The 24,443-nt window shown below is 42.9% G+C and overlaps 1 protein-coding gene across 2 annotated transcripts in view; it reads right to left on the reverse strand.

Annotated features, from left to right (window-relative positions):
• Nucleotides 1-24,443, reverse strand: part of LOC144824398 (uncharacterized) — a 150,717-nt gene that overhangs the window by 100,308 nt on the left and 25,966 nt on the right. For both annotated transcript variants that reach the window (XM_078683508.1, XM_078683507.1), the window contains exon 3: nucleotides 2,502-2,567. In XM_078683508.1, coding sequence (XP_078539634.1) covers nucleotides 2,502-2,567 — 66 coding nt within the window. The remainder of the gene's footprint in view (nucleotides 1-2,501; nucleotides 2,568-24,443) is intronic.

Below are 24,443 nucleotides of genomic sequence, written 5' to 3' on the forward strand. Positions count from 1 at the left end.
TCCCACTGGAGTCAAAGAAGACCCTCAAAAGGACCCACGGGATGGAGGCACTGGAGTCGCAAGAAGACCTCGAGCAGTTTGACAAAGACGCAGGTCCACAGTGCAAGAGATGTGGTGAAGAGGAATATCTTAGTCACAGGAGATGATTGAGGTTGAGTCTACTTGGAGCCCAAAGATCTCTGAGGAAGAGAGCCAATAAGCATTTGCAATGACAAGTTAACGTGGTGCAAATTGGTTTAGTTCCTGCGGTTCCAACTAGGGATACTGGTCTCAAACTCAGTGAGAAGACAGTGTAGGCCTTGGCGGAGTTGAAGAACCACCACCTGTGTTGCTGAGTCAGTGGGAGCCCAGGATCAGCAGACTGATCAGATTTGTTGCGGTGCCTGCAGATGCAGGGAAGTGACTCCTTCACTTCAAGGAAGATTCCTTCAGGTGTATTGGATGTCCACAGGCCTTGGGAGGATCCTGTTTGAAGCACAGGCACAGACTTTGCAGAAGGCGAGCAGGACTATGAGACCAGGAGCAGTATTAGTCTTCCCAGTTGCAGTCTTGGTGCCCAGAGCAAAGTCCATGGAGGTCCAGAGTGCCCAGACGGTCAAAGGAGAAGTAGTGTCAGATCTAGATCTTATCCCACAACAAATCTAGGGACGCACCCACAGGTAAACCCTTAAGTACCCTAAGGAATGGGCTGGGACAATTCAATTGTCCCTCCCAGAGGAGGGGCTGGACAGTGGGGAGGGTACTTCCATGTCCTTTGTCCAGTTTCACGCCAGAGTGGGAGTCAACAGCTCTCAGAATTGGTTTGAACTGGAGTATGCCAGGAGGGCACCAAGTGTGCTCGTCAAGCAGTCTCAGTGGTGCTGGTATGCATGCCCACCCAACCCCAACACTCTAAATCCTATCTGGGAGGTGGTCACACCTCCATGTGACAGTATATCTATTGTTTTGCCTTCCCCTGCTCAAGCTTGGCTCAGCAGCAGAAGGGCAGAAACATGTCTCTGGTTGCTATCTGATCCTGGAAAACTGGTACCGGGAACACTGAGGGCCTCACGGAGGTGCCTGAAATCATAAATCCCACACCGTTCACGGTGTGGGAGATATGATTACAACATGTTTGATACCAAACAAGACAGGGTTCATTACAGCCAGTTTAAAGATGGTAATTGCGTAATAACGCTTGGCCCCTCTATATATCATAATGGCTGATGCACTTACACCGCGGGAATATGGACTACGAAATTCGGAGTGGTGTCCCGCTTTTGCAGGGGCACCCTCACACTTTGAACTGAGCACCCTGCCTACAGGATTAAAAGGACTGCTTTAGGGGTGACTTATAGGTTTTAAGTGCAGTGACCTTAGATATAGAGAAACCTATATCTGCTGTAAGTGGTGCTAGCACCAGCTCACACAGGCTGCAATGGCAGGCCTGTATTCACAGTTTGAGTGGTCTCTCATGGGTGGCATAATACATGCTTTAGCCCATGGACGACCCCTGGGGTACCTATGCCCTGCATACCTGTATAATATACCAGGGTCTTATAAGGATACACCAGTGACCAATTTGGGGTGTACCTAAGTACTCACTATAACTCATTGAGGAGAGAAAGCATATAGATGGGGTCCTGATTAGCAGGGTCAAAGTCAGGCTAGTCAGAAACAGCATATTACCAGGGAAACAGTGGGGGTAACCATAAAAAGCATTATTAACTTTCCTACAGGCATGGATACCTTATGTCGACAAAAAGGTATGGGGCCTAAGCATGAAATATCCCAAATAGCAAAAAAAGGGTTTGGGCAGGGGGAAGTGGGGGGGCAAGGTGGGGCAGCAAAGGGGTTGATTGCTGTGAAATTGTGTATAAAAATTCTTTTTTTTAGGTGAGCCAGAAGACATTCCTGTTTAGTATGGGCTATGTCTATTTATTGAGAGGCCTTTCCTTTTCTGCCAGAGATGCTGTTGGTTTCCTTTGTGATTATATCAGTTATAATGAGATGACTTTCCTTTTCTACCAAGGACTCTGTCCTTTCCACTTATAATTTAGCTGTTCATTTGGGACTTAGAATAATTGGATGTCTGACTATGTATTATGCATTTGAGACTTCACAGCATATTTTGCATCACTCTGTACCCCTTGATTTTGAGATTTTGTAATAAAACCCTTGAACTATTCCTGATCTAGAACTCAGTTACTGAATGTTCCCAGTTAATTATTTATACTTGGCTAGATTAATGTTAGGTCTGATAATGAGGATGTGGTTCTTTATTGATAGATTGAGGATTGAAGCGGAACCCCTAAAGGTAAACTTTGGGGTGATCTGAATTTCTGAGTGCCTACATTTTGGGGTGCTGGTTGCTGCTCCCCATACTAACAAGTCCAGCTCAGTGCTTGTCAGTCACCAAAGGTGACATGAAATTCATGCTTCAACCATGAAAATCACCTATAATATGCAAAACACAGGCCTTGTTACACAAGAAATTCACACCAAACTTCACTCTGACCTACCTCTCTCTGGAATGGAGACGATCATCGGGGTAGAGGTCCGGATGTTATTTCCACCAGCTTGAGGCGCTACAAAGCAATCAGAAATTCAATCTATAAATCCTTTGACCACTTAATGGTGAAGTGCATCACTAGGCCCTCTGATTTCTTATCCTTGGAAGCAATTTACCTGCTCCACAAAAACCTTTCCATCACTCATTTTTGGTCCAACTAAAGGTTCTAGCCTCTATCCAGCCTAACAGTTCTGATTACCATCTGAAACAGTCGTGTGAATGACATACTGGAAACCTTTCTCAACGAGTAATCATATATAGGGAGGGCCTGATTCACAAAACTAACTTAAGACAAAATCCTAAACTTACAACTTTTGGTATTCACAGAATACACTTACGATTTTTGGTATTCACAGAATTAACTTAAGACAGACTTAAGACAGACTTAAAACAAACTTAAGACAGACTTAAGACAAGCTTAACACAGGCTTAAGACAAACTTAAGGCAGACTTAAGACAGACTTAAGACAGACTTAAGTTAGAATTTAGTCTTAAGTTTGTCTTAAGTCTGTCTTAAGTCTGTCTTAAGTTTGTCTTAAGTCTGTCTCAAGTTTGTCTTAAGTCTGTCTTAAGTTCATTCTGTGAATACCAAAAATCGTAATTGCATTCTGTGAATAGGAAAAGTTGTAAGTTTAGGATTTTGTCTTAAGTTAGTTCTGTGAATCGGCCCCGGAGTCTTTACAGTTCAGGTGTATGGATTGTACACAAGGGGGTCACAATGTGTCTCATCACCAATCATCTACTGTGCAAGCACCAGCATCCACAAGAAGATATAATTATCTGCTCACCTGGGAAATGAATGTTGCTTTTTAAACATACTTCTTAATCCACTTGTTCAAATTGTCCCCAAGGCAACCTTTCATCGTAAGAGAACTTGTCCTGGATTGTTGCCGAGTGACTTTAGGTTTCAACTTACTGCTCTCCTCCCTAAAATAATCTCAATGACAGACTAAAGTTTGGGCTAATAAGCCAAACTCTGATGAGACAATCCGCATTCATAACATGTCTATTTTTGTTTTATCTATCAGATTCCGACTCTCTTGTCAACTTGTGCTGGCAAGAAATAATAAATAAAGACTTTGCTAGTGCTTGGAGATCCTATTTAACGGAGAGCCTAAACTCTTTTAAGTTCCCGTCTTTGGAGCACTTGGATAGAAACAACATTGTTTTGAAGCAGATGTTAAATCAATCAACTATTTTTTATCACGTGTATTGGATAAGGAGGTGATTTAAAAAAAAGCATGCTTGGTTGGTTAATTACCGGTATAATAAAACCGAGCACACAACAAACAATGAGAGTAGGGTCTGAGGGCGAGTTTACCGACCGACCAGGTGCATGCCCCAAAATACAGTATTATCACAACAAAATACACCTGGGGGTCACAAAAAAGAGTCAAAACAGAGTGGATCACAACACCAATGCTACACAAAAGACACCAGTGAGAACATCATCCGTGTTAATAAAATGCAGGCCACGTTGAGGCTCAAGAGCATATGGAGAAATAGTTCCCATCAGAAGCCACACTGTACCGCCCTCTTTCTCATCATTTGGATTCTCCTCACCCAGGAGACAAAACGGCCGGTCAGATGTTACCGTGACCGATATGTGTGAGATAAGGGGTGGTGTATATAGTACAAAAAATTGGACGTGGCTACTGTAAAGGCAGTGTTAAAGTGGTAAGAGTGTTAAGTGAGGGAAGATGTAAAATTAGGTGATCAGGTGGACAAACAACATTTATTAGTGTCTCCCAATCCCTAAGGTTTAAAAAGCAAGTGTAAGTGCGGGTTTTAAATAATCACCGTACTCAATAGTGGTCAACATGTTTCTGCATTATATTGAACATAGTTTCAAAATGCATTCTTCAGGACCGAAAAAATAAAAACACTGCTGCTTAGATTAAAGAAAATAAGAACAATATCACCTGACCTTCAGGTATATACTCAACCGTATACTGTTGCATCACACGGTATTAGATCCACACGGCAAGACAAACAAAATAGAAAAAAGAACATGAATATGTCATATTCCTATGAATTATATACTGTGATGAGTGCACATTCACATGTATAAAGACAAACATTGCCAATTGGCAGACTCACCCAAATATGATGGTTGAGAGGCTTCACCCCACCTGGCTACAGCGCAGGTATGAGGAGCACCGCTCTACAAAGAATTCACAAGTAACATCTTTAGAGCAAAAAATCAAAAGATAAATGAGTTCACAATATGGCATATTGCTCTATACGTCCTTCACAGTCCACATTAGTGAAAATGTGGACCATCCCACTAGCACTCGACTCCATCCGTCCGACAATGACAGACCAAGTCTGAGTTAAAAATGGCATTGTTATAAAAAGCTAAGCATTTTGAGAACTGAGCTTGTCAGCGTATAAATTCACTGGTCGAGTGAAAACCCCTTAAATGTCAACCTGATCGCTTCTAGGCATCGCGCTTGTGGTGTAAATGGTCAGCGTGATGGAAATCAGGCAGCCAGAGCGCGATGGGCGTTCCAGCGCGTTAGTGCGCCGATCCTGGTGGTGGCGCGATCGGTATCTAGCAGCGCGTTGTCAATCAGGCAGCGCGCTCAGAAAAGGCTAGCGCTCGCTTACCTGTCCGTCGATGTCTCCTGGCAGTCAACTGTACTGCTTGGGGGGGCACCGACGTATCTTCCAAGAGGACTGATATGCACTTCCTCATTGCGCATAGCAAGGAGGCAATCACGTGGTATGATCACGTGATCACAGGCATGCTGGGATATGTAGTCCCAAACAGAAATAGTACATAATATAGACTACCAGACAGATAGGTCTATGCGCAAGTTATATGTCCAGGGAAATCAAATAGGTAACCCCTAACAAAGATGGGGGAGTTAAGAGGTAGAGCAAAAAACTAGCGAAAACCCATGTAGTTGACTATTTCAAAGTTCGTGTTTTGTAGTGAGACCTCACAGGGACATCCAGGGAATGGGTTCATTAAGTCCCTCTTTGTCACTGTTGAGGCGGTACACCCACTTCTGTTCAATTTTGAAGAGGAACCTGCTGATGTCAGTACAGGATAGGGGTATTTGCGGTTGTTCTAGAACAGTCCAACAGAAATCTTCAGGACCATGTCCCTTTTCCAAGAAGTGTGCGGTGAGACGGGTAGCTTGTTTCTTACACCGCACTGTGCTTTTATGTTCTTGTAACCTTGTCCTGATTTTCCGGGTCGTCATACCGACGTATCGCAAAAGGCATGGACAGGTTATCAGGTATATAAGATTACTGCTGTTGCAGTTAGTGAATCTTTTCTGTGTCCAAGGGCGATTAGTCCCAATATCGACCTCAGTATTATGTACTATTTCTGTTTGGGACTACATATCCCAGCATGCCTGTGATCACGTGATCATACCACGTGATTGCCTCCTTGCTATGCGCAATGAGGAAGTGCATATCAGTCCTCTTGGAAGATACGTCGGTGCCCCCCCAAGCAGTACAGTTGACTGCCAGGAGACATCGACGGACAGGTAAGCGAGCGCTAGCCTTTTCTGAGCGCGCTGCCTGATTGACAACGCGCTGCTAGATACCGATCGCGCCACCACCAGGATCGGCGCACTAACGCGCTGGAACGCCCATCGCGCTCTGGCTGCCTGATTTCCATCACGCTGACCATTTACACCACAAGCGCGATGCCTAGAAGCGATCAGGTTGACATTTAAGGGGTTTTCACTCGACCAGTGAATTTATACGCTGACAAGCTCAGTTCTCAAAATGCTTAGCTTTTTATAACAATGCCATTTTTAACTCAGACTTGGTCTGTCATTGTCGGACGGATGGAGTCGAGTGCTAGTGGGATGGTCCACATTTTCACTAATGTGGACTGTGAAGGACGTATAGAGCAATATGCCATATTGTGAACTCATTTATCTTTTGATTTTTTGCTCTAAAGATGTTACTTGTGAATTCTTTGTAGAGCGGTGCTCCTCATACCTGCGCTGTAGCCAGGTGGGGTGAAGCCTCTCAACCATCATATTTGGGTGAGTCTGCCAATTGGCAATGTTTGTCTTTATACATGTGAATGTGCACTCATCACAGTATATAATTCATAGGAATATGACATATTCATGTTCTTTTTTCTATTTTGTTTGTCTTGCCGTGTGGATCTAATACCGTGTGATGCAACAGTATACGGTTGAGTATATACCTGAAGGTCAGGTGATATTGTTCTTATTTTCTTTAATCTAAGCAGCAGTGTTTTTATTTTTTCGGTCCTGAAGAATGCATTTTGAAACTATGTTCAATATAATGCAGAAACATGTTGACCACTATTGAGTACGGTGATTATTTAAAACCCGCACTTACACTTGCTTTTTAAACCTTAGGGATTGGGAGACACTAATAAATGTTGTTTGTCCACCTGATCACCTAATTTTACATCTTCCCTCACTTAACACTCTTACCACTTTAACACTGCCTTTACAGTAGCCACGTCCAATTTTTTGTACTATATACACCACCCCTTATCTCACACATATCGGTCACGGTAACATCTGACCGGCCGTTTTGTCTCCTGGGTGAGGAGAATCCAAATGATGAGAAAGAGGGCGGTACAGTGTGGCTTCTGATGGGAACTATTTCTCCATATGCTCTTGAGCCTCAACGTGGCCTGCATTTTATTAACACGGATGATGTTCTCACTGGTGTCTTTTGTGTAGCATTGGTGTTGTGATCCACTCTGTTTTGACTCTTTTTTGTGACCCCCAGGTGTATTTTGTTGTGATAATATAATAAAACCGAGCCCCAACCCTATTTAACCTCCCAATTAAAACCGGTTTTAAGGGATAGATATCTTATGTTAAGATTTGGTCACTCTCCAACAAAGGATGGGACTCCGAGATGGAAACAAAATAGACAAACACAAAATTCCAGGTTATGTGTTCGTCAATGAAATGCTATTCCATATTGTATGCATTTAGCCTAGATTGAGACAAGAGAGGCAAACACTGTTAAAACTCATTTGTAAGGAAATAGGAGCGAGAAAGTACAGCCAAGCAATTATATTGTGCCTCTGAGGGCATACCACCGCTTTAACAACCCATTTTGTTATGTTCATCCTTAGGGCTGAGAAGAAACTGACCCAGACTGATGTTTTGCCTCGGCTACAGCAATAATAAATGGTTATATTAATAACTTTTTTGCTTTATTAGTATTGCTATGGCATCATTGTAAGATGGGTGTCAGTTAAAGTAAAACTTTAATGTTTGTAATTAGAAAAGCTCATTACAACTAGATATTAAAGTGGCCAATCTACCCAAAATTAGTCAAATAATTATAATCTTAACTCATGCCTTTAAAAAACAAAAAGGTTTGTAAGAACTCAGGCACATAGACATTTGAAACTTTTTAATCCTATTTATTTGAATTTAGCAACGAGTCTTCCCATAGATAGTTTCAGAAATTTGTTCTGAAACATAGGTTTCCTTGCATAAGATCCTAATAAAACACTGTTAAATTTTGAGTAGAGACACAGAGGCACTTTATAGATTAAGTTATTATTTATAAACATTAAATTTGATATGTGTCCGTATCAAGTACAGCTTGTTCGAAGGGATTGCACAAAGGCCCTTTAATTACTTGTTTTGGCTGGCGGATAAGATTGCAGGTATGGAACATTTTATTATTATTATATAATATATAAAATCGTTACTTAATTAAATGAAATTAAATGAACAAAATATTACTTTTCTGATGTTTTATGTGATGTCAGTGCTCCAGTACGGCATGTCATGGCTGAATTATCTTCGAATTTGCAATGCATCTGTTCCAAAAATCTTTTTGACGACTCTGTCATTAGAAACCTGATGCTTTTCTCCATGATTGTAAAGATTTTTTATCAATTGGTCAATAAACACTTAAATACTCGACTGATCCACAGAATGCTTACCATATTCACAATTGTGGTTTCAGGAATATTTTTCTCTAATTTTAAAATCTCACTCTACCGTGTAATGCTCTCTGTGATTCCCTTAAATCCTCCAGCGAATCTGCCTCTTGTAAGTCAGCCCAGGACTCCCTCCTCTCTGGCTGATGATTAACACAAAGCATCAGACAATGCACTTGAATATCTAACAATCCAGTATTGAAGAGAACCAAACTGCCACAGGTGATCTTATCTGTGATCCTTGCCTGAATCACAAAATCCTCGCCACCCCTCATCAATGGCCTGAGAGTAACCAACGTTGAGGAGAGACAGTTCCTCTTCTCCTTAATCTAGTGTATTTGATATCATTATTCAGAAAGAAATGTATTTATTGTTGCAAACTTTTGAATTTAAAAAGGTTGATATTATATCTTAAACTTTGAGACTTTACATACAGTGGAGTAATTAAACTTTGTCAAGAAGCCTTATTTCAAACAGTCAAAACACTTCACTACATTACCTTTGCCTTTTAATTTCCCACTCTAAGCATTAACACTCCAAATTTTCAATCCAATTCTAAATTATCCTGGTAGATATATGGTTAAGGAATATATGGTGTATGTATTTATGCAACACATTTCTACCCAAGAGCAATGGAGAGTTGTTCACTGAGGAGTTAGGACATAATACCTTGGAGGACAAATTATTTAAGATTACGTACACTGTTCTGCTGTTTCTACACTTTCATTTAACAAACTGATAGAATCACTTTTCTTTTTTGAATTTTGTAAGGTTACTGAAATACATCCATGGGTTTAAACCCCTATATGAGCTAAGAGGGAAGGTATATTTTAAAATGCATTTGAGGTGATGTTAAAGGGCCGTCAGACTCTAAACCATGTGTTAACTGATTAGTTTAACCAATTAAGATCAAGTCTTATTCGGGACCAAAAAGAGTCAAGTAACTTTTTAATGAAGATAATTCATTATCTCCATGCTGCAGTTTATTTATAGAAAGATGATGTGATATTTGACTGGCGGGCAGATAAATAGTGTGGAGGTGGGTTTTATTTAGCCGGACATGAAGGAAAAAGTGCCTCCAAGCAATGGTGGGGTGGTGGTCATTTTGTAACCAAAAACCAATGCACTACTGGGAGGTGACTGGAACTTAGTCCAGAATCCTTCCATGAAGTTGTCTTTACAGCCTTGTTCTCAGAATGTCTCGGAAATGGGGCTACTTAGGTATATGATGTCAGATATCCCCATGGTGGACCCCTGGAGATTACTCCAGGACACAAATTGGGACTAACAATTCCTGTTATCCCCACCCTTATGGCTCATGTACTTGACACCACCCTACAACAGGGGTTTCAGATCACAATCATATCTACCTCGATCTGGGTGTGTTGAGATCACCTCCAAGTCAATGGAGAGGGAGCCTCTCTCACTGTAAATTGCCTGACAACAACACTCAACTACGCTCCCAACTGGAGGTCTTCTTGGAACATAATAAAGAGTCAATTGACTCCCCCAATACACTTTGGGCAGCTAGAAAGGCAACTGTAAGAGGGATATCATCTGAAACACATCCCATAGGAAACAAGAGACCTCCAAGACCAAAATCAGACTAGAACTCAAAGATATTAGTAAAATGACACATTTTCGTAGGCGAACAAAATCTCATCACTATTATCAAATTCGCCTATTATGAACTCTCCATCAACCCAACTCACAAATATGTGGTCGGGCAGCCACTTCAACAGAGGCCTGAGGTTACTGATTAACAGGTCACAGGAGGGGTGGCATTTTGCTGGCAGACAAACATGCGAACAGGAAACTCAGGTCCATCACCCAGATGAGCGCAGCAACACCAAAGTGGTCCAGGGAAATTAGCCCCAATAAAGCACATATGGCAAGAAGGGTGCACACATTCCCAAAACACCATAAAGCAGGGGTCTTCAATCTGTGGGGCGCGACCCCCAAGGGGGGCGTGGAGTCGTGGAAAGGGGGTCGCGCATTCCTGTCACACTTCTGCCTGAATCTGGAATCCAAAACGTTTACTCTTCGTTTTGGATTCCGAACAGCGCATGTCACGGATCTCTCTGATTGGAGGACCTTGTAAAAGAATACAACGTCATTGACGACTGTCCTCCAATCAGAGAAACTGCAGAATGCACTGCACACCAGGAAATGCCGGGAACTGGGGGCTCAGATATGCAACTTTGGAGTGTGGAAGGCTCTGGAGCAGTGGTTCGTAAAGGTGCAAGCTGAGGGGCCTCTTTTAATTTATACTCGGATTCTGTCTAGATGCCTCCGAGCCGGTACTGCATAGCATTACTTATGCCCCCTCTTGTTTGGGACCAGCCCCAGAGCATTTTGCTGCCCATGTCCATGTCCCCCGTTAATTTTTGGCATGGATGATTGAGCTGTGCCTTATTTAGATAGTGAACAGCGTTTGGGCACCTCCGGCCAGCAGATACACAAGGCAGATGCCACATGAAGTTAGGAGTACACAACAAATCAGGACACAAAATACACAGTACAAGCAGTGATGAAGTGCCCTTCATGCCAGACATCTGAAAACATTACCCACTGGCCCACATTGTGTCCACGCAAGGTCGAAGTCCACCTACATTTGTTATCAGAGGCCTTATTTATGACTCCACAGAAAAGGCCCGCAATCTTTTAACAAAAAAGGATCACCAGAAGTACTTCTATGATACCCAATAATGGTATGAACTCTCACTCAGATTGATTGTACTTTGAGACAGTCCGCAGACCCGCTTCTGTAACTATGCTCCTGTCATAAGTGTTTAATTAAACCAGCTGTTCCTGGTTGGCCAAACATCTCTTCTCTTTAGTTTTTTAAAGGTAATTTGAGCAGCATGGTGCAAAGACAAAATGGCCACTCAAATGTTCCAATAATGACATTCGAAACACATCCACAAAGAGAATTGGAGAAGTGTGGCTCAATGGTTAGAGCGGCAGACCCTGATGCAGAGGTCTAGGACCAGGCTTCAATTCCCCGCCTCGGGTGGTCTTGGGCTCAAAAATTCCATGAACCTGATAATTCTCGCCTCGGTGCCTATTCCAATCATGGAGTCCCACTCTGCAACTCTGGGCAATAGCTTGCTTAATCTCCACAATGCCCCCCACAACGCTAAGGATGCCTGGCCTCCACCTTGGGGGTGCCCAGGAGTGGACACCTCACAGGGAAAGCCAGGATGGGTTCCACAGCGGTATTCGTACAAGCGCCTTGAGACCCTTGCGGGTGAGTAGTGCGCTATACAAGTATCAATTTACATTTACAAAGCCAATCGGCTACACCAGCTGAGGCAAATTAACACCAAACGAAGTTGATTGTCATCTAAATCATTGTTGAAAAGTTCTTCAGTATCAAGTGAAAGTGAAGATGGCTGTGCAATGTTGATGTTTACCTCAGAGAAAACTGCATGTGTGGGACTAGTCGCATTTAACGAAATGTACAAATCAGAGTCGACATGAAAAAGCAGACAAGTCTTTCAAACATTGTCTAAAGATAAATGGATGTTCGATACCTTTCATCATCGACAGTGGTGCGTGGATAAACATTATGCCTGAGGAGAAATACAATGAATTATCTCCATTTCCCCAACTTATGCAATTGAAAATTAAAATATATGCATGGCTGCATCAACACCCTAGGAAAATTAAGGTTAATTTGAAACTACGACAAAGCACAAGAATACACAAGTGCAGGCACCCATTCATGTACTTCCATGAATGCTCATCAAGAAATAGTATCCTCCGTTATATAATTGGTTAGGAAAACACAAGACTATGAAAGTACAATTACATATAGAAGAGGCTTTCTGTCCTATTGCTCGGGACACAGACAATTGCATTTCATTTGCAGAAGGCAGCTGAAAAAACTTGAATCCATACTCATACATGATATCATTAAATGTTCCACTGGTCCATTGCCATGGGTTTCTCTCATAGTGGTAATGCCCAAAAGAGGCAGTGAAGCATCTGCCTTGACGTATTTGATGAACAAGGCAATCCAGGTCTGCACATCGCTGACACGATAACACAATTAAATGGTGTGACGGTCTTCACTAGCCTGATTTAAAAAAGGGATATCATCATCTGGAACGCGAGGAGAATGCCAAATACATTACAACCTTTTCTACACATATCGGTCAGTTCTGATATAAAAGATTACCTTTTGGTGTGTCATCTGCCACAGAGCTCTTTCAAGATGTCATTCGATATGGTAACTAGACACAATAATGAAGAAAAATATATAGAATGGACAGAATATTGAATCCAAAATATAGAAGGGACATAAAATTGAATGGACATAATATAGTGGTTAATATTATCGACATGTAGGTAAGTAATATCGACAGTCAAAATATCAAAGTACATAATGTAAGCATTAAAATATATCAAATTTTTAATAATATCGAATTTTTTAAAGTGTTTTGTATGTTAGTATATGTGTTAAAGTGTATATTACTTTTGTAATGTATGTTTAATTATTTTTTAAAGTTAAGAAATTTATGTAAATAATGTTGGTGTATTTTCCTTCCGTAGCGGGTTGTGGATTCATAGGGGAATAGGGTGGGAAGTAATTTAATCATACTACATTAAGGGGTCGATTCCGGTCCAGGAAAAAAAAAGTTTGTATGATTCGTATCCGGAGCCCACTCCGTACGAATCGTAAACATGCCGTCTGACCCGACTAGTATGATCTGGACCAGGGTATGAGGACGCGATTTGTACGGTCCACATCAGGTAAGGGGGATTTGTTTGGAAAAGCACACAATCACATACACACCGTACGGTCCGTACACCCCATGATCGCAGGGGTACGGTGCCTACCCCTGCGATCATGGGGCGTACGCACCGTACCCTGCGATCGCAGGGTGTATGCACCGTACACCCAGCGAACATGGGGAACGGTGAGTACACCCCATGATCGCAGGGGTACGCACCGTACCCCTGCGATCATGAGGTGTACGGACCATACCTGGGGGGGGTGTTCCGTACCTGTTTCGAGGCGAACTCTGATTCTTCGGATATTTTCGGCTCTCGTAGAAAAAGCGTTGTACGGTGCGTACCCGACATGAATCGTACTTGCTGGGTCGGTAAAACCAGCCGCGAACTGTACGGATGTCGCATACAGCGGGTTCTGAGGGAGATTTCTACAGGGATTTGATTTGTACGGTCTCTGTACGATTCGTACGGAGTCCAGCTCCTGGTACGAATCGTACTTCGTCGTACGTACCGGGGACGTTGCAGGGTGCGATTCGTATGGGAAAAACGCTACGTACAGCTATTTGGAGCGGTTTTTCCCGAATCGGAATCGACCTCATAAATTTGTAAGAATTATTAATTATTTATAATTTGATTTTGCCGCGCGTTTTAGTTCTGGAGCGGGTTTTGAATTTATAGGGGAATAGGGTGAGAAGTAATATAATTGTAATTAAGTAAATATTTATTTGTAAGTATTGGTATTGATAATTAATTTATTGTTAATTAATTATTAATTGGTAAAACATTTTTATTAATTGGTAATTATTTTTTATTAGTTGATTAAATGTTAATTGTATTAATGTATTATTTGGATCGGGTTGTGGGTTTATAGGGGAATTGGGTGGGAAGTAATATAATTGTGATTAAGCAAATATTTATTTGTATTTATGGGTATTAATAACTAATTTATTGTTAATTCATTATTAATAGGTAAAACATTTGTATTCATTGGTAATTATTTTTTATTAATTGATTAATTGATAATTATGATAATTATGTTAATTGTATTAATGTATTATTCTGAGTGGGTGGTGGGTTTATAGGGGGATAGGGTGAGAAGTAATTTAATTGTAATTAAGTAATTATTGAAATTAGATTTGTGTATTGATAATTAATTTATTGTTAATTAATTATTAATTGGTAATTGTTTAATTACTTATTACATATTTAGTATTCAAAATGAATTGGTTGTTAATCAATTATTAACAGGTAATTAATTTATAATACATAATATATTTTGGTATTTATAATAATTAAATATTAAATAATTTGTAATTGGTAATTCATTTTAAATAATTTGTTATTGGTATTGATAATTAATTTATTTTTATTTAAATATTAAAGTATTACTTTCCCTCCTATTGCTCTCACTGGAGTGGGAAAGGTAATTTTTTACCCCTACGCTATCCAACTCTTTCCCTACTATTGTACTCACTGGAGTGGGAATAGTAATTTTTACCCCTACGATATTCGACACTTTTCCTACTGTAGCACTCTCTGCTCTGGAGTGGGAATAGTAATTTTTACCACTACGCTATCCAACGCTTTCCCTACTGTTGCACTCACTGGAGTGGGAATAGTAGTTTTTACCCCTACGCTATCCAACACTTTTCCTACTGTTGCACTCTCTGGAGTGGGAATAGTAATTTTCCCACTCCACTTTCCCTACTGTTGCACTCTCTGGAGTGGGAATAGTAATTTTTACCCCTACGCTATCCAACGCTTTCCCTACAGTTACACTCACTGGAGTGGGAATAGTAATTTTTACCCTCCCGCTATCCAATGCTTTCCCTACAGTCGCACTGACTGGAGTGGGAATAGTAATTTTTACCCCTACTCTATCCAACGCTTTTCCTACTGTTGCACTTTCTGGAGTGGGACTAGTAATTCTTACCCTCCCGCTATCCAACGCTCTCCCTACTGTTCCACTCGCTGGAGTTGGGAATAGTAAATTTTACCCTACCACTATCCAACAGTGATGTACATTTTTTTAAAGACATTACATATATTATTTGGTACATTAAAAAAAAAATGTAATATGTTTTACTTAATTATATTGATTATTTAATTAAGTTAATGTTACTCTTAACATATTTTACAAATTCGATATTTGTACACTCTCCATTTTAGCAAACAATATTTTCTCTTTGATAATTTTGTACTTACCTATTTGTAGATAGGGAGATGATATTTTGTACTTCAAGATTTTGGCGTCGCTATTATGTCCATTCTATATTTTGCTTGTCGATATTATGTCAGTGATTCAAGCCATAAATCATACAGCCTTGTGTCGTGAATGCTTTCAATTATAGTGATGACATATTGGTTTTCGGAGCTATACATAAGGAACATGACAAAATTCTCATGCAAGTATGTTGTTAATAAATGTGAGTGCTGTAAAACAAGTTAAAAATATTTGCCCATATCTTTTCTGATTGGGGCGATCTAGCTATACTTCAAGCACTGTCAATTTCCATTTCCCTACAAGACATTTCTATTTTATATTGACACCTTGGCATGGCCGCTTGCCACTGTAAATGCTCCCTTAAGAGACTTGATGAAAAAGAGTGTTTCATTTCATTGGTAACAAGAATATGAGCAAAGAAAATCAAACACGGAATAGAGAACGCCACTGAAATGGCACACTTTGATGCAAAGCTTCAAACAGAGGTTATTGACTCTAGCACCGTTGGATTAGGTGCCATCTTTGCACATTCCCTGGTCACGTCACGCCTGGACTATGGAAACTCGCTCCTTCTGGGTGCACCTAAATATGTCAATAACAAGCTACAGCTAGTCCTGAATGCAGCGGCCAGACTTCGGTGTCAGATTCCAATGCAAGAATCAGTGAGGATGCATCTTAAGCAGTTAGATTGGCTGCGGATTGAGGCGAGGATCAAGTTTAAAGACCTCTGCCTGACCCATAGAGCCATGAACAACAAAGGGCCCAGTAAGATCAGAAATCTGGTAGGTCTATATCTCCCCAATAGAAGTCTGAGGTCAGGCTCTGAACGCCTGTCAAAAATCATTAGAATAAAAAGGGCCAGATGGGTGGGAAGAGCTTTTTCCCACCTGGCGCCCAAGCTATGGAACTCACTTCCGCGAGAGATGAGATTCATAGCATCAGAATCATCTTTCAGGAAAAACTGAAAGCTGGTTGTTCAATGGTTGCAAATCACTTCCTGTTCTCCTCCTTCGCTGTGTCTCATGCCTAGTGCTTTGAGGCCTTCGGGTAGCCATGCCCTCTACAAATCCTCATCACATAACATAACATAAGTGCAGTGCTGCCATTAAGAATATATGGTACTGGGAGTTTGTCATTACGACCTCCACAGTACCGTAATGGCTACACTGAAAACTGAGAAGCTTGGTGTCAAACTTCTCAGCACATTAAACACACAGTGACGCCAGTGTCGGAGTTAATGAAAAATGCACACAGAGGGCATTTTAGAGATGCCCCTTGAAACGCGACCTACTTCTAATCCAGGCTGAGTGGGTGCTTTCAGCTGCCACCACCAGACATATTTCTGGACTCCTAGGTCGAGAGCCTGCTGCTCTTGGCGGCCTGAAACAATGCACATCCTGGGATGAGGTGCCAAGTCTCCTCCCCCTGGATGGGCAGGGTCTACGAAGAGGAAGCTTCAAAGGCTTGCTGCCTTTGTGAGTTTCCCCAGGACTTTTGCTGCTTCCAGCAACTTGTCCCCACCGGTTCAGACCCCCACTTTGGGTGGGGGAACCGGTGGGAAAACCAAGTGAGGAAGGGAGGTGTGCCCACCTATGCCAACCCCACCCCTCAGATGGGGGAGGTGAGGTGAAGCACAACTCTCAGTCCCCGCAATGTTGCAGATGGGGGGACACAGCCAACCAGTGTGAGGCTTTTGCCCCCTCACACTGGAGGGTGTCATAATAGGGGGTGTTCCCACCCCAAGGAAGGGACCCATTGGTACCAATCTTTTATTACAGGTAACACCCCTAACTCTAATACTTAGGGTGTACCCCAAACATTGCCTCCTCTGACAAGAAACTACAAGAAGAAAGAAGGAAGGACCGAACAGCCGTGCCGAAGCTAAGAAGACGAGGATGCCCACTGACTTGACCCCAGCCCTACCGGCCTGTCCCCACCTTGAACCTACTGAAGCGAAACTCCAGTTTGTCCTGCAGCCAGCAACCTCAAGAACCCCGAGGACCTGCCCTGCCTTCCAAACAAAAGACTTTGTCTCCTATGAACACCGGATTTCTTCACCAACAGACACTAGCTCTGGAAAAATCTGTGAGTCTGCTCCCCTCCGCACCAAAGGCCCATGGCCCGAGTTCGAGCGGCCCAACACCATGATGAAGTTTCCCCAGCGATCCTCACCCGAGATCCAGAGATCCCTGACCTGCCTCAAGCCTCCAGCCGACGCCTGCAGCCTAAGTCCGGAAGGTCCCCCCAACTGCAACCAGGAGCTGGTAAGAAGATCCGACCTGTAAAGACACCCCTGCAGCAGATGCCCCACGGCCTTGGGTGGCTCAACCGCTGGTGTCTAACCAACCCCCAGAATCCTAACTTACCTCTCCAAGTGGTGGTCGAACTCGGAAGACCTTCGTCCTCGATCCTGCAGTGTGTTTTCAAACCGGAGAAACCCCATTTAAAGTAACAGGGCACCGGACGCCAATACATCACTCTGCACCCGGCCGCCCTAGTGCCAGTGAGGGTGCACCTTAGGTGCTGTCTTGAATCCCCATTTGCCCTGAGCTTAAGTTCAGGAGCTTTTCTCCCTCAACCTTGTGGTCTGCTCGTAAGCAGCCACCAACCGGAGCTCTCTGCACCCAGCCACACCAGTGCCGCCGAGCGTGTAACAAGAGTGCATCCTTGACCTTGGGGGACCCTTGAGTCCACCCCCAGAATACCAAGTCCCACAACTGAATACTTACCTTTGAACCGATAACACTATTTTCCTCTATATGATAACACTGACTGTTTTTCTGTGAGACGTTTTTAAGTGTGGAGTTGGAAAATCTATGAAAATCTTTAAAACTGTAACTGAACAAGCAAAACATTTTTACTTACATGTTTACAGTAAATGTCCCAGTGTAGTATCTAGGTATACTAAACTGTGTAAGAAAAGTAATCTGTAAAGTAATCGACTTGAGATCCTATTGAAAAGTCAATACAAAATATATGTACAGTATTCCACAGTATTGCATTACCAGTAGTTCAAACTGTAACCAAACCAAAGTATATATACAACTGCAATTCAGAACTGTTATATTACTGCAAAGTATTTATCACATCCCTGTGCCAGTCTTGCTTGGTTCTAGGAAATAAAATAACTAAAAGAATATTTTTATACAAAATCAATGCGTCTGAGTTCAGTCTTTGAGTGTGTGAATTCATTTGCCGACTGAGTGTGCACAACAAATGCTTAACACTGTCCTCTGATAAAGCCATACTGAGCACCTACACTATCACAAATGGAGAGTGAGGTGCTATCTACTTTTACCTCTGCCTACCTTTGGGGATCCACTGGTGATGTGGCTGCGTCCCCTGCTGCAGCCACATCACCCCCCACCTGGGAGACCTGCACTGGCTCCCCGTCGACAAGAGGATCACCTTCAAGCTCCTCACCCACATACACAAAGCACTCCACAACGCCGGATCTGCCTACCTGAAAAGCAGACTCAGCTTCCACACCCCCAACCGCCAGCTCCGTTCCACCAGCTTCGCCCTCGCCGCTGTCCCCCGCATCCAACGAACGACCTCCGGCGGCAGATCCTTCTCCTACCTCACCGCCAAGACCTGGAACACCCTCCCTACCTACATATGGCAGACCCAATACCTACTCGCTTTCAGAAAACTCCTTAAGACCTTGCTCTTCGAGCAGTAGCAGCACTCCCCCTCCCCATAGCCCCTTGAGACCCTCACGGGTAAGTAGCACGCTTTACAAGTACTCTGATTGATTGATTGAATGACTCTGTGCACACTATATCTCACTGTGGTATAGTATATACAGAAAAGCTTCCAACAACCGTAAGTTCCAAAGACCTTGAACCCTGCTGCTGGCCTCTCTTGGAGTGAGTCCTAACGCCCAAGAGGTGCTGCTCCTGCCTAGCCCTAAAACTTGGGACTTAAAAGAACTTTTACCAAAAAGTGCCAGAAGAACCGACAGATGTTTGGGTCACCTGCCAGCTGATCCACCCGGAAGACAAGCAACCCAAGACGGATTTCACTCAAGTTGGGGCTATTCCATTGAGTGCAGCCTGGTTCCAGAGACTCAGGGCCCGATTCACAGAATTAACTTAAGACAAAATCCTAAATTTACTACTTTTGGTATTCACAGAAGTTAGGATTTTGTCTTAAGTTTGTCTTAAGACAAACTTAAGACAGACTTAAGACAGACTTAAGAAAGTCTTACGAAAAACTTAAGACAGACTTAAGGGAAACTTAAGACAGACTTAAGTTAGGATTTTGTCTTAAGTCTGTCTTAAGTCTGTCTTAAGACAAACTTGAGACAAAATCTTAACTTCTGTGAATACCAAAAGTAGTACGTTTAGGATTTTGTCTTAAGTTAGTTGTGTGAATTGGCCCCACAGTGATCTGGTCATACCCATGCCACATAGGTTGTCACATTATAAACATTCTGCATATTTGATATTATAAAAAGGCAGAAGATATTCCATTCTTACCTTTTCTCTGAATATTCGCATTTTCTGAACTTCTATCTGTGTCTGTATTGGAGTTTTCCCTAATTCTAGTAAATGGCAGTACCCAAGGTAGTTCACAGGTTTGATTTACCCAAGAAGAGGCAAGTCAATTTCTCCGGGGCCCCAGGAATATTTACTCTCAGTTTTCGTATAAGGGAGAAGCAACCAGGTCCCTTCTTTCTGGTTCCTGAGTCTATGGCTCTATCATGTGTCATCAGAAGGAGCTCTCAGTCCACCTCAAGCAGAGCTGGGATGGTGCCCTCCCAGCCTGAGAGCAGAGGATCCATTACTCTATGATCCCAAGGAGCTGGAGTGTTGCATGAATAAAGCATTTATAATAACACTGAACTTAACATGCCTGTGAAAAGCATGAGGCAGAAGTGTGAAGTGGAATGCACAAAAGACCATTTAATACCATAATATGTGTATTCGTAAGGTTAGGTCCATCCTGTGGGGCATTTTGGCCTTGAGTAAGAGATGTTTTATGTTACCCGGCTCAGCGATGCTCATTTTATCGAACACAGAAGGATAATAGGCTCAATGAACCTGCCACAATTTTTACACAGTTCCCTGACATTACGGCATATTAAGTTATGTTGATTTGTAGAGTGCACTATCACAGGGAAAGGTATCCTTGTGCTGAGCAGGTGTGAGTCTAGCTAGACATGGGGCCTGGTGTAAATGTAAATGTATACTTGTATAGCGCACTACTCACCCGCAAGGGTCTCAAGGCGCTTGTACGAATACCACTGTGGAACCCATCCCGGCTTTCCCTGTGAGGTGTCCACTCCTGGGCACCCCCAAGGTGGAGGCCAGGCATCCTTAGCGTTGTGGGGGCCGTTGTGGAGATTAAGCAAGCTATTGCCCAGAGTTGCAGAGTGGGACCCATGATTGGAATAGGCACCGAGGCGAGAATGATCAGGTCCGTGGAATTTTGAGCCCAAGACCCGCCGAGGCGGGGAATTGAACCCTGGTCCCGGGCTAGACCTCTGCATCAGGGTCTGCCGCTCTAACCATTGAGCCACACTTCTCAACTTTGAGCCACACTTCTCAACTTGGTGTGACTACTCAAAGTCAGGTCTTTAGCTTGTTGCTGAATTCAAGTGAGGAGGAGGCTCCAGCACCCCTCAAAGTTTTACTGAAAGGAGGGGATGCTATCTTCCCTGTTCTTATTGATATATTCAATCTTCCACTAGACAGCGGCAGTGTTCCAGATACGTGGAAACATGCTATTATCCGAGCCCTGTTAAAGAAACTGTCTTTCTATCCTGCGCTAGCTGAAAGACATAGGCCCATCTCCCTTCTCCCTGGTGTGAGCAAAACTCTGGAAAAATACATTAGCAATCACCTTTCGGGATTCTTGGAATCCCACAATATCCTGCATTCTGCCCAAAATGGTTTCCGGCCTGGGTGCAGTATGGAAGCGGCGTCCTTACTGCCACTGAAGAGCTGAAAAAGGTCCTTGACCAAGGTGGGTCAGCTGCAGTCATTTCGCTGGACTTGAGTGCAGAATGCAGCACACATAGAAAAAGGAAAAAGAAGGAATTATACAAGTATTTCTCCGCGTGTGCACCACTCCTCGGAGGCGTAGCATTCTGGTGCATTCCCGGGATCACAACACTTTGTAGATCTGGGAATGTGTCAGGTGTATAGATGCTGCATGGGAACACCCACAGCAACACCCTTTTCAAGCTGAGTAATGTGTGAAAGTGACCCATATTTACAAGGCCATGAAAAATCACACAGGGTGACATTAAGCAGCCCTGTAAATTTGGGCAGGCACACTGTGTTGCTGGAGAGTCAGAATAAAGTGACACACAGGCGGCACAATGGCCTTATAAATGAGGCCCTCAGGGCACATATAGCAACATCGCAAAATAAAATAATGGACGGAGTGTTGAAACTTTCAAACACTCACCCCAGTCACAGATCTGAGTTAAATCAATTGTTATTTCACCTGCTCTGTCACCCCAGTGAATCCAGTGGTGCAATGAGCCATGTCTGGACACAGGGAGGACCTTGCCTGGTAGTTCGGGCTGGACTGCTCCCATGGGCAAAAGGGTCAAGAATGATTTGCATATGGTTGGGTCCTAACAGGAACAGCGTGTCAAGCAAAACAATGATAGATTTGACCCAGATATGTGTCTCGCGGTGAATGTTTGATTCATTCAGCATTCCATCCATCATCTGTTCTTTCTGCAATAGTTCCCCTAAGTAGGAAGGGTATGCCCAGACGTGGGTCCTGCGCTCGCTATGCCACCAGATTCAAGCTAGCTGGGCTGGTGAGGGTTGATACGCCTAACCTGTTCCAAGTATGCTTGTCTCCAGTCCACAGAGGACCTGGCTTGGCTGTATGGGCTAGAGTGTTTACATGAGGAGCAGGGTCAAAACTGGAATGAAGTGGTAAGGAAACAAAAAAAAATGATGGATATAGGTCCAGATCTCTTTACTGGGGGTACATGTTTTACATCGGTCAGCTTTCTGTCCATCAATTGTTCTTTTTACTGTTAGAAAGTGGACATTTCTTTGTGCCTATAAGTTTGTGTGCTTTGCAGCCCAACCTTTGCAGCCTGACTCCAATCCACATCTAGGGCTGGGTGACAGAGACACTTAATGCATGCTTTCCAGACAGCCACAACAAAGGAGGGGCTGGGTGTGACAGGGTGTTAAATCTTGATTCATCTGCATACGGATGGTCTTTCTAATTTAGGAGAGGGAGAGTCATTCACACTTTGCATTTGTAAAAGCTGTGTCCTGCACTCACACAAAGAGCTGATTTATACCCTACTGATGTCTGGATCCAGTGCTGGGTTGAAAGGGAGCATTGTGCACTTGAAAGAGTTCCTTTGAAGTCACCATTTGAACAAAGTCATTTTTTAATAATAAGTACAGATGTTGTTCAGCTGTTTTGTCCTTTCAAGGGCCTTCAGGAAGTGGGAGTGGTTGTTCAAGGCCAGGCATTTTCCCTTTACCTGGAAAGTCCACTTTCAGTTATTCAAACATTTCAGGTAATCTAAAATGTAGCAGGTTTGATCCTGTTGAGTATCCCTAAATATCGTGGGGGCCCCACGCATGCGCATTCATCTGAAGAAGTCGGCGCGTCAACAGGAAGAGGGAGCCCCGGGACACCGCATGCAAGGTAAGTTCTTTTTAATTAATGTTAGTGGATTTAATATTAACAATGGGGATGTAGAAGCGGGCAGGAGGGAGGCGGGTGGCGGGCAACTTCGCTCCGCCATGGAGTGTGCGTAGTGTTGCCTACTACGCCTACTTTGTGAATCGCGAAGTAGGCAACACTACGTACACTCCGTGGACGGTGCGAAGCACTGCGCCCAGGGTTAATGTTAAGTTTGCTGTTCATGACAATCTTTAGGTTCTCGACTTGAGTGATAGGGGTGGGTGTGAGTCCTAGCTCTGTTGGTAACCAAGTGAGCTCCCACTGGGAAGTGCTCTTCCTGACGTGGCTGCATTAGTGCACTGACCATCAGACTGGCCTCTTACCCGGACAGGAGCACCTTAACTTAGCTCAACATTTACTAACCTATTATAGGTAATTAAGTTATTTATCTTTGGAATGCAGTCGGGTGTCAGTGTACGCTTGATCTGGAACATGCAGGGAGGTTCTGTTACAGTCTTTATCCAGTATGGATATCAAAAATCACTTTTTACCCATTTTCCTGACACTCTTACAAATGTGCAGCACCTAAGGTGTGATTGGTGAGGCTGACAGCATTCACTGTAGTAGAGATGCTCTTTTCCAGCGTATTGCCCCAAGAAAAACACCTAAAATTCCCATGTCTGCCTTTAGCTGCTTAGATCCCCCGATGACGTAAGTGATACATTGATTTTATTTATCTTTGTGGATTTATATAGTCAAAAACCATGCTTCTATATGCTAGGACCTCCCTTTGGTTTAATGCTGACTGTGTAACCTATGCATACATAAGGCCCAGTTCTTTTTACTCCTTAGAATGCCTCCTACAGTGGCCTAAGGGTACCGTATGATGCAGTCTCCCTCATGTAAAGTTAATAAATGCATTGTTTTTATATTGCAGCTTCCGTGCCAATCTCTTAGTTGTTGGTTTAAAGGACCAGGTGTATCAGTGAACCCCTTAGAAGGTTTTTATTTCTTCAATGGAACAATAAACACCATGGTTTTCGGTTACAGGACAACAACAAAAAACACAGTTTAGAAGGACATAATGAAGCATAGGGAGCCATTAGAGAGTTATCCGAAGGGAATATTTTCAAAGCATAAGGAGCCATTAGAGAGTGATCAGAAGTGGATATGGTTGAAACAAAGGGAGCCTTCAGAGAGTTATCAGAAGTGGATATGGTCGGAGCAGAGGGATCAATTAGAGAGTGATCAGAAGTGTCTATGGTTGATGAACAGGAAGTCATTAGAGAGTCATCAGAAGTGGATGTTGTTGAAGATATTTCTCCTGATGCAAATTGTGGTGCAGAGTGTAAGGTTTCTCTTTGGGAACATCTGTAAAATGAGAGTCTCTGTAA

This window comes from Lissotriton helveticus, chromosome 3_1, assembly GCF_964261635.1.
Source record: "Lissotriton helveticus chromosome 3_1, aLisHel1.1, whole genome shotgun sequence".
In the NCBI taxonomy this organism is placed as follows: Eukaryota; Metazoa; Chordata; class Amphibia; order Caudata; family Salamandridae; genus Lissotriton; species Lissotriton helveticus.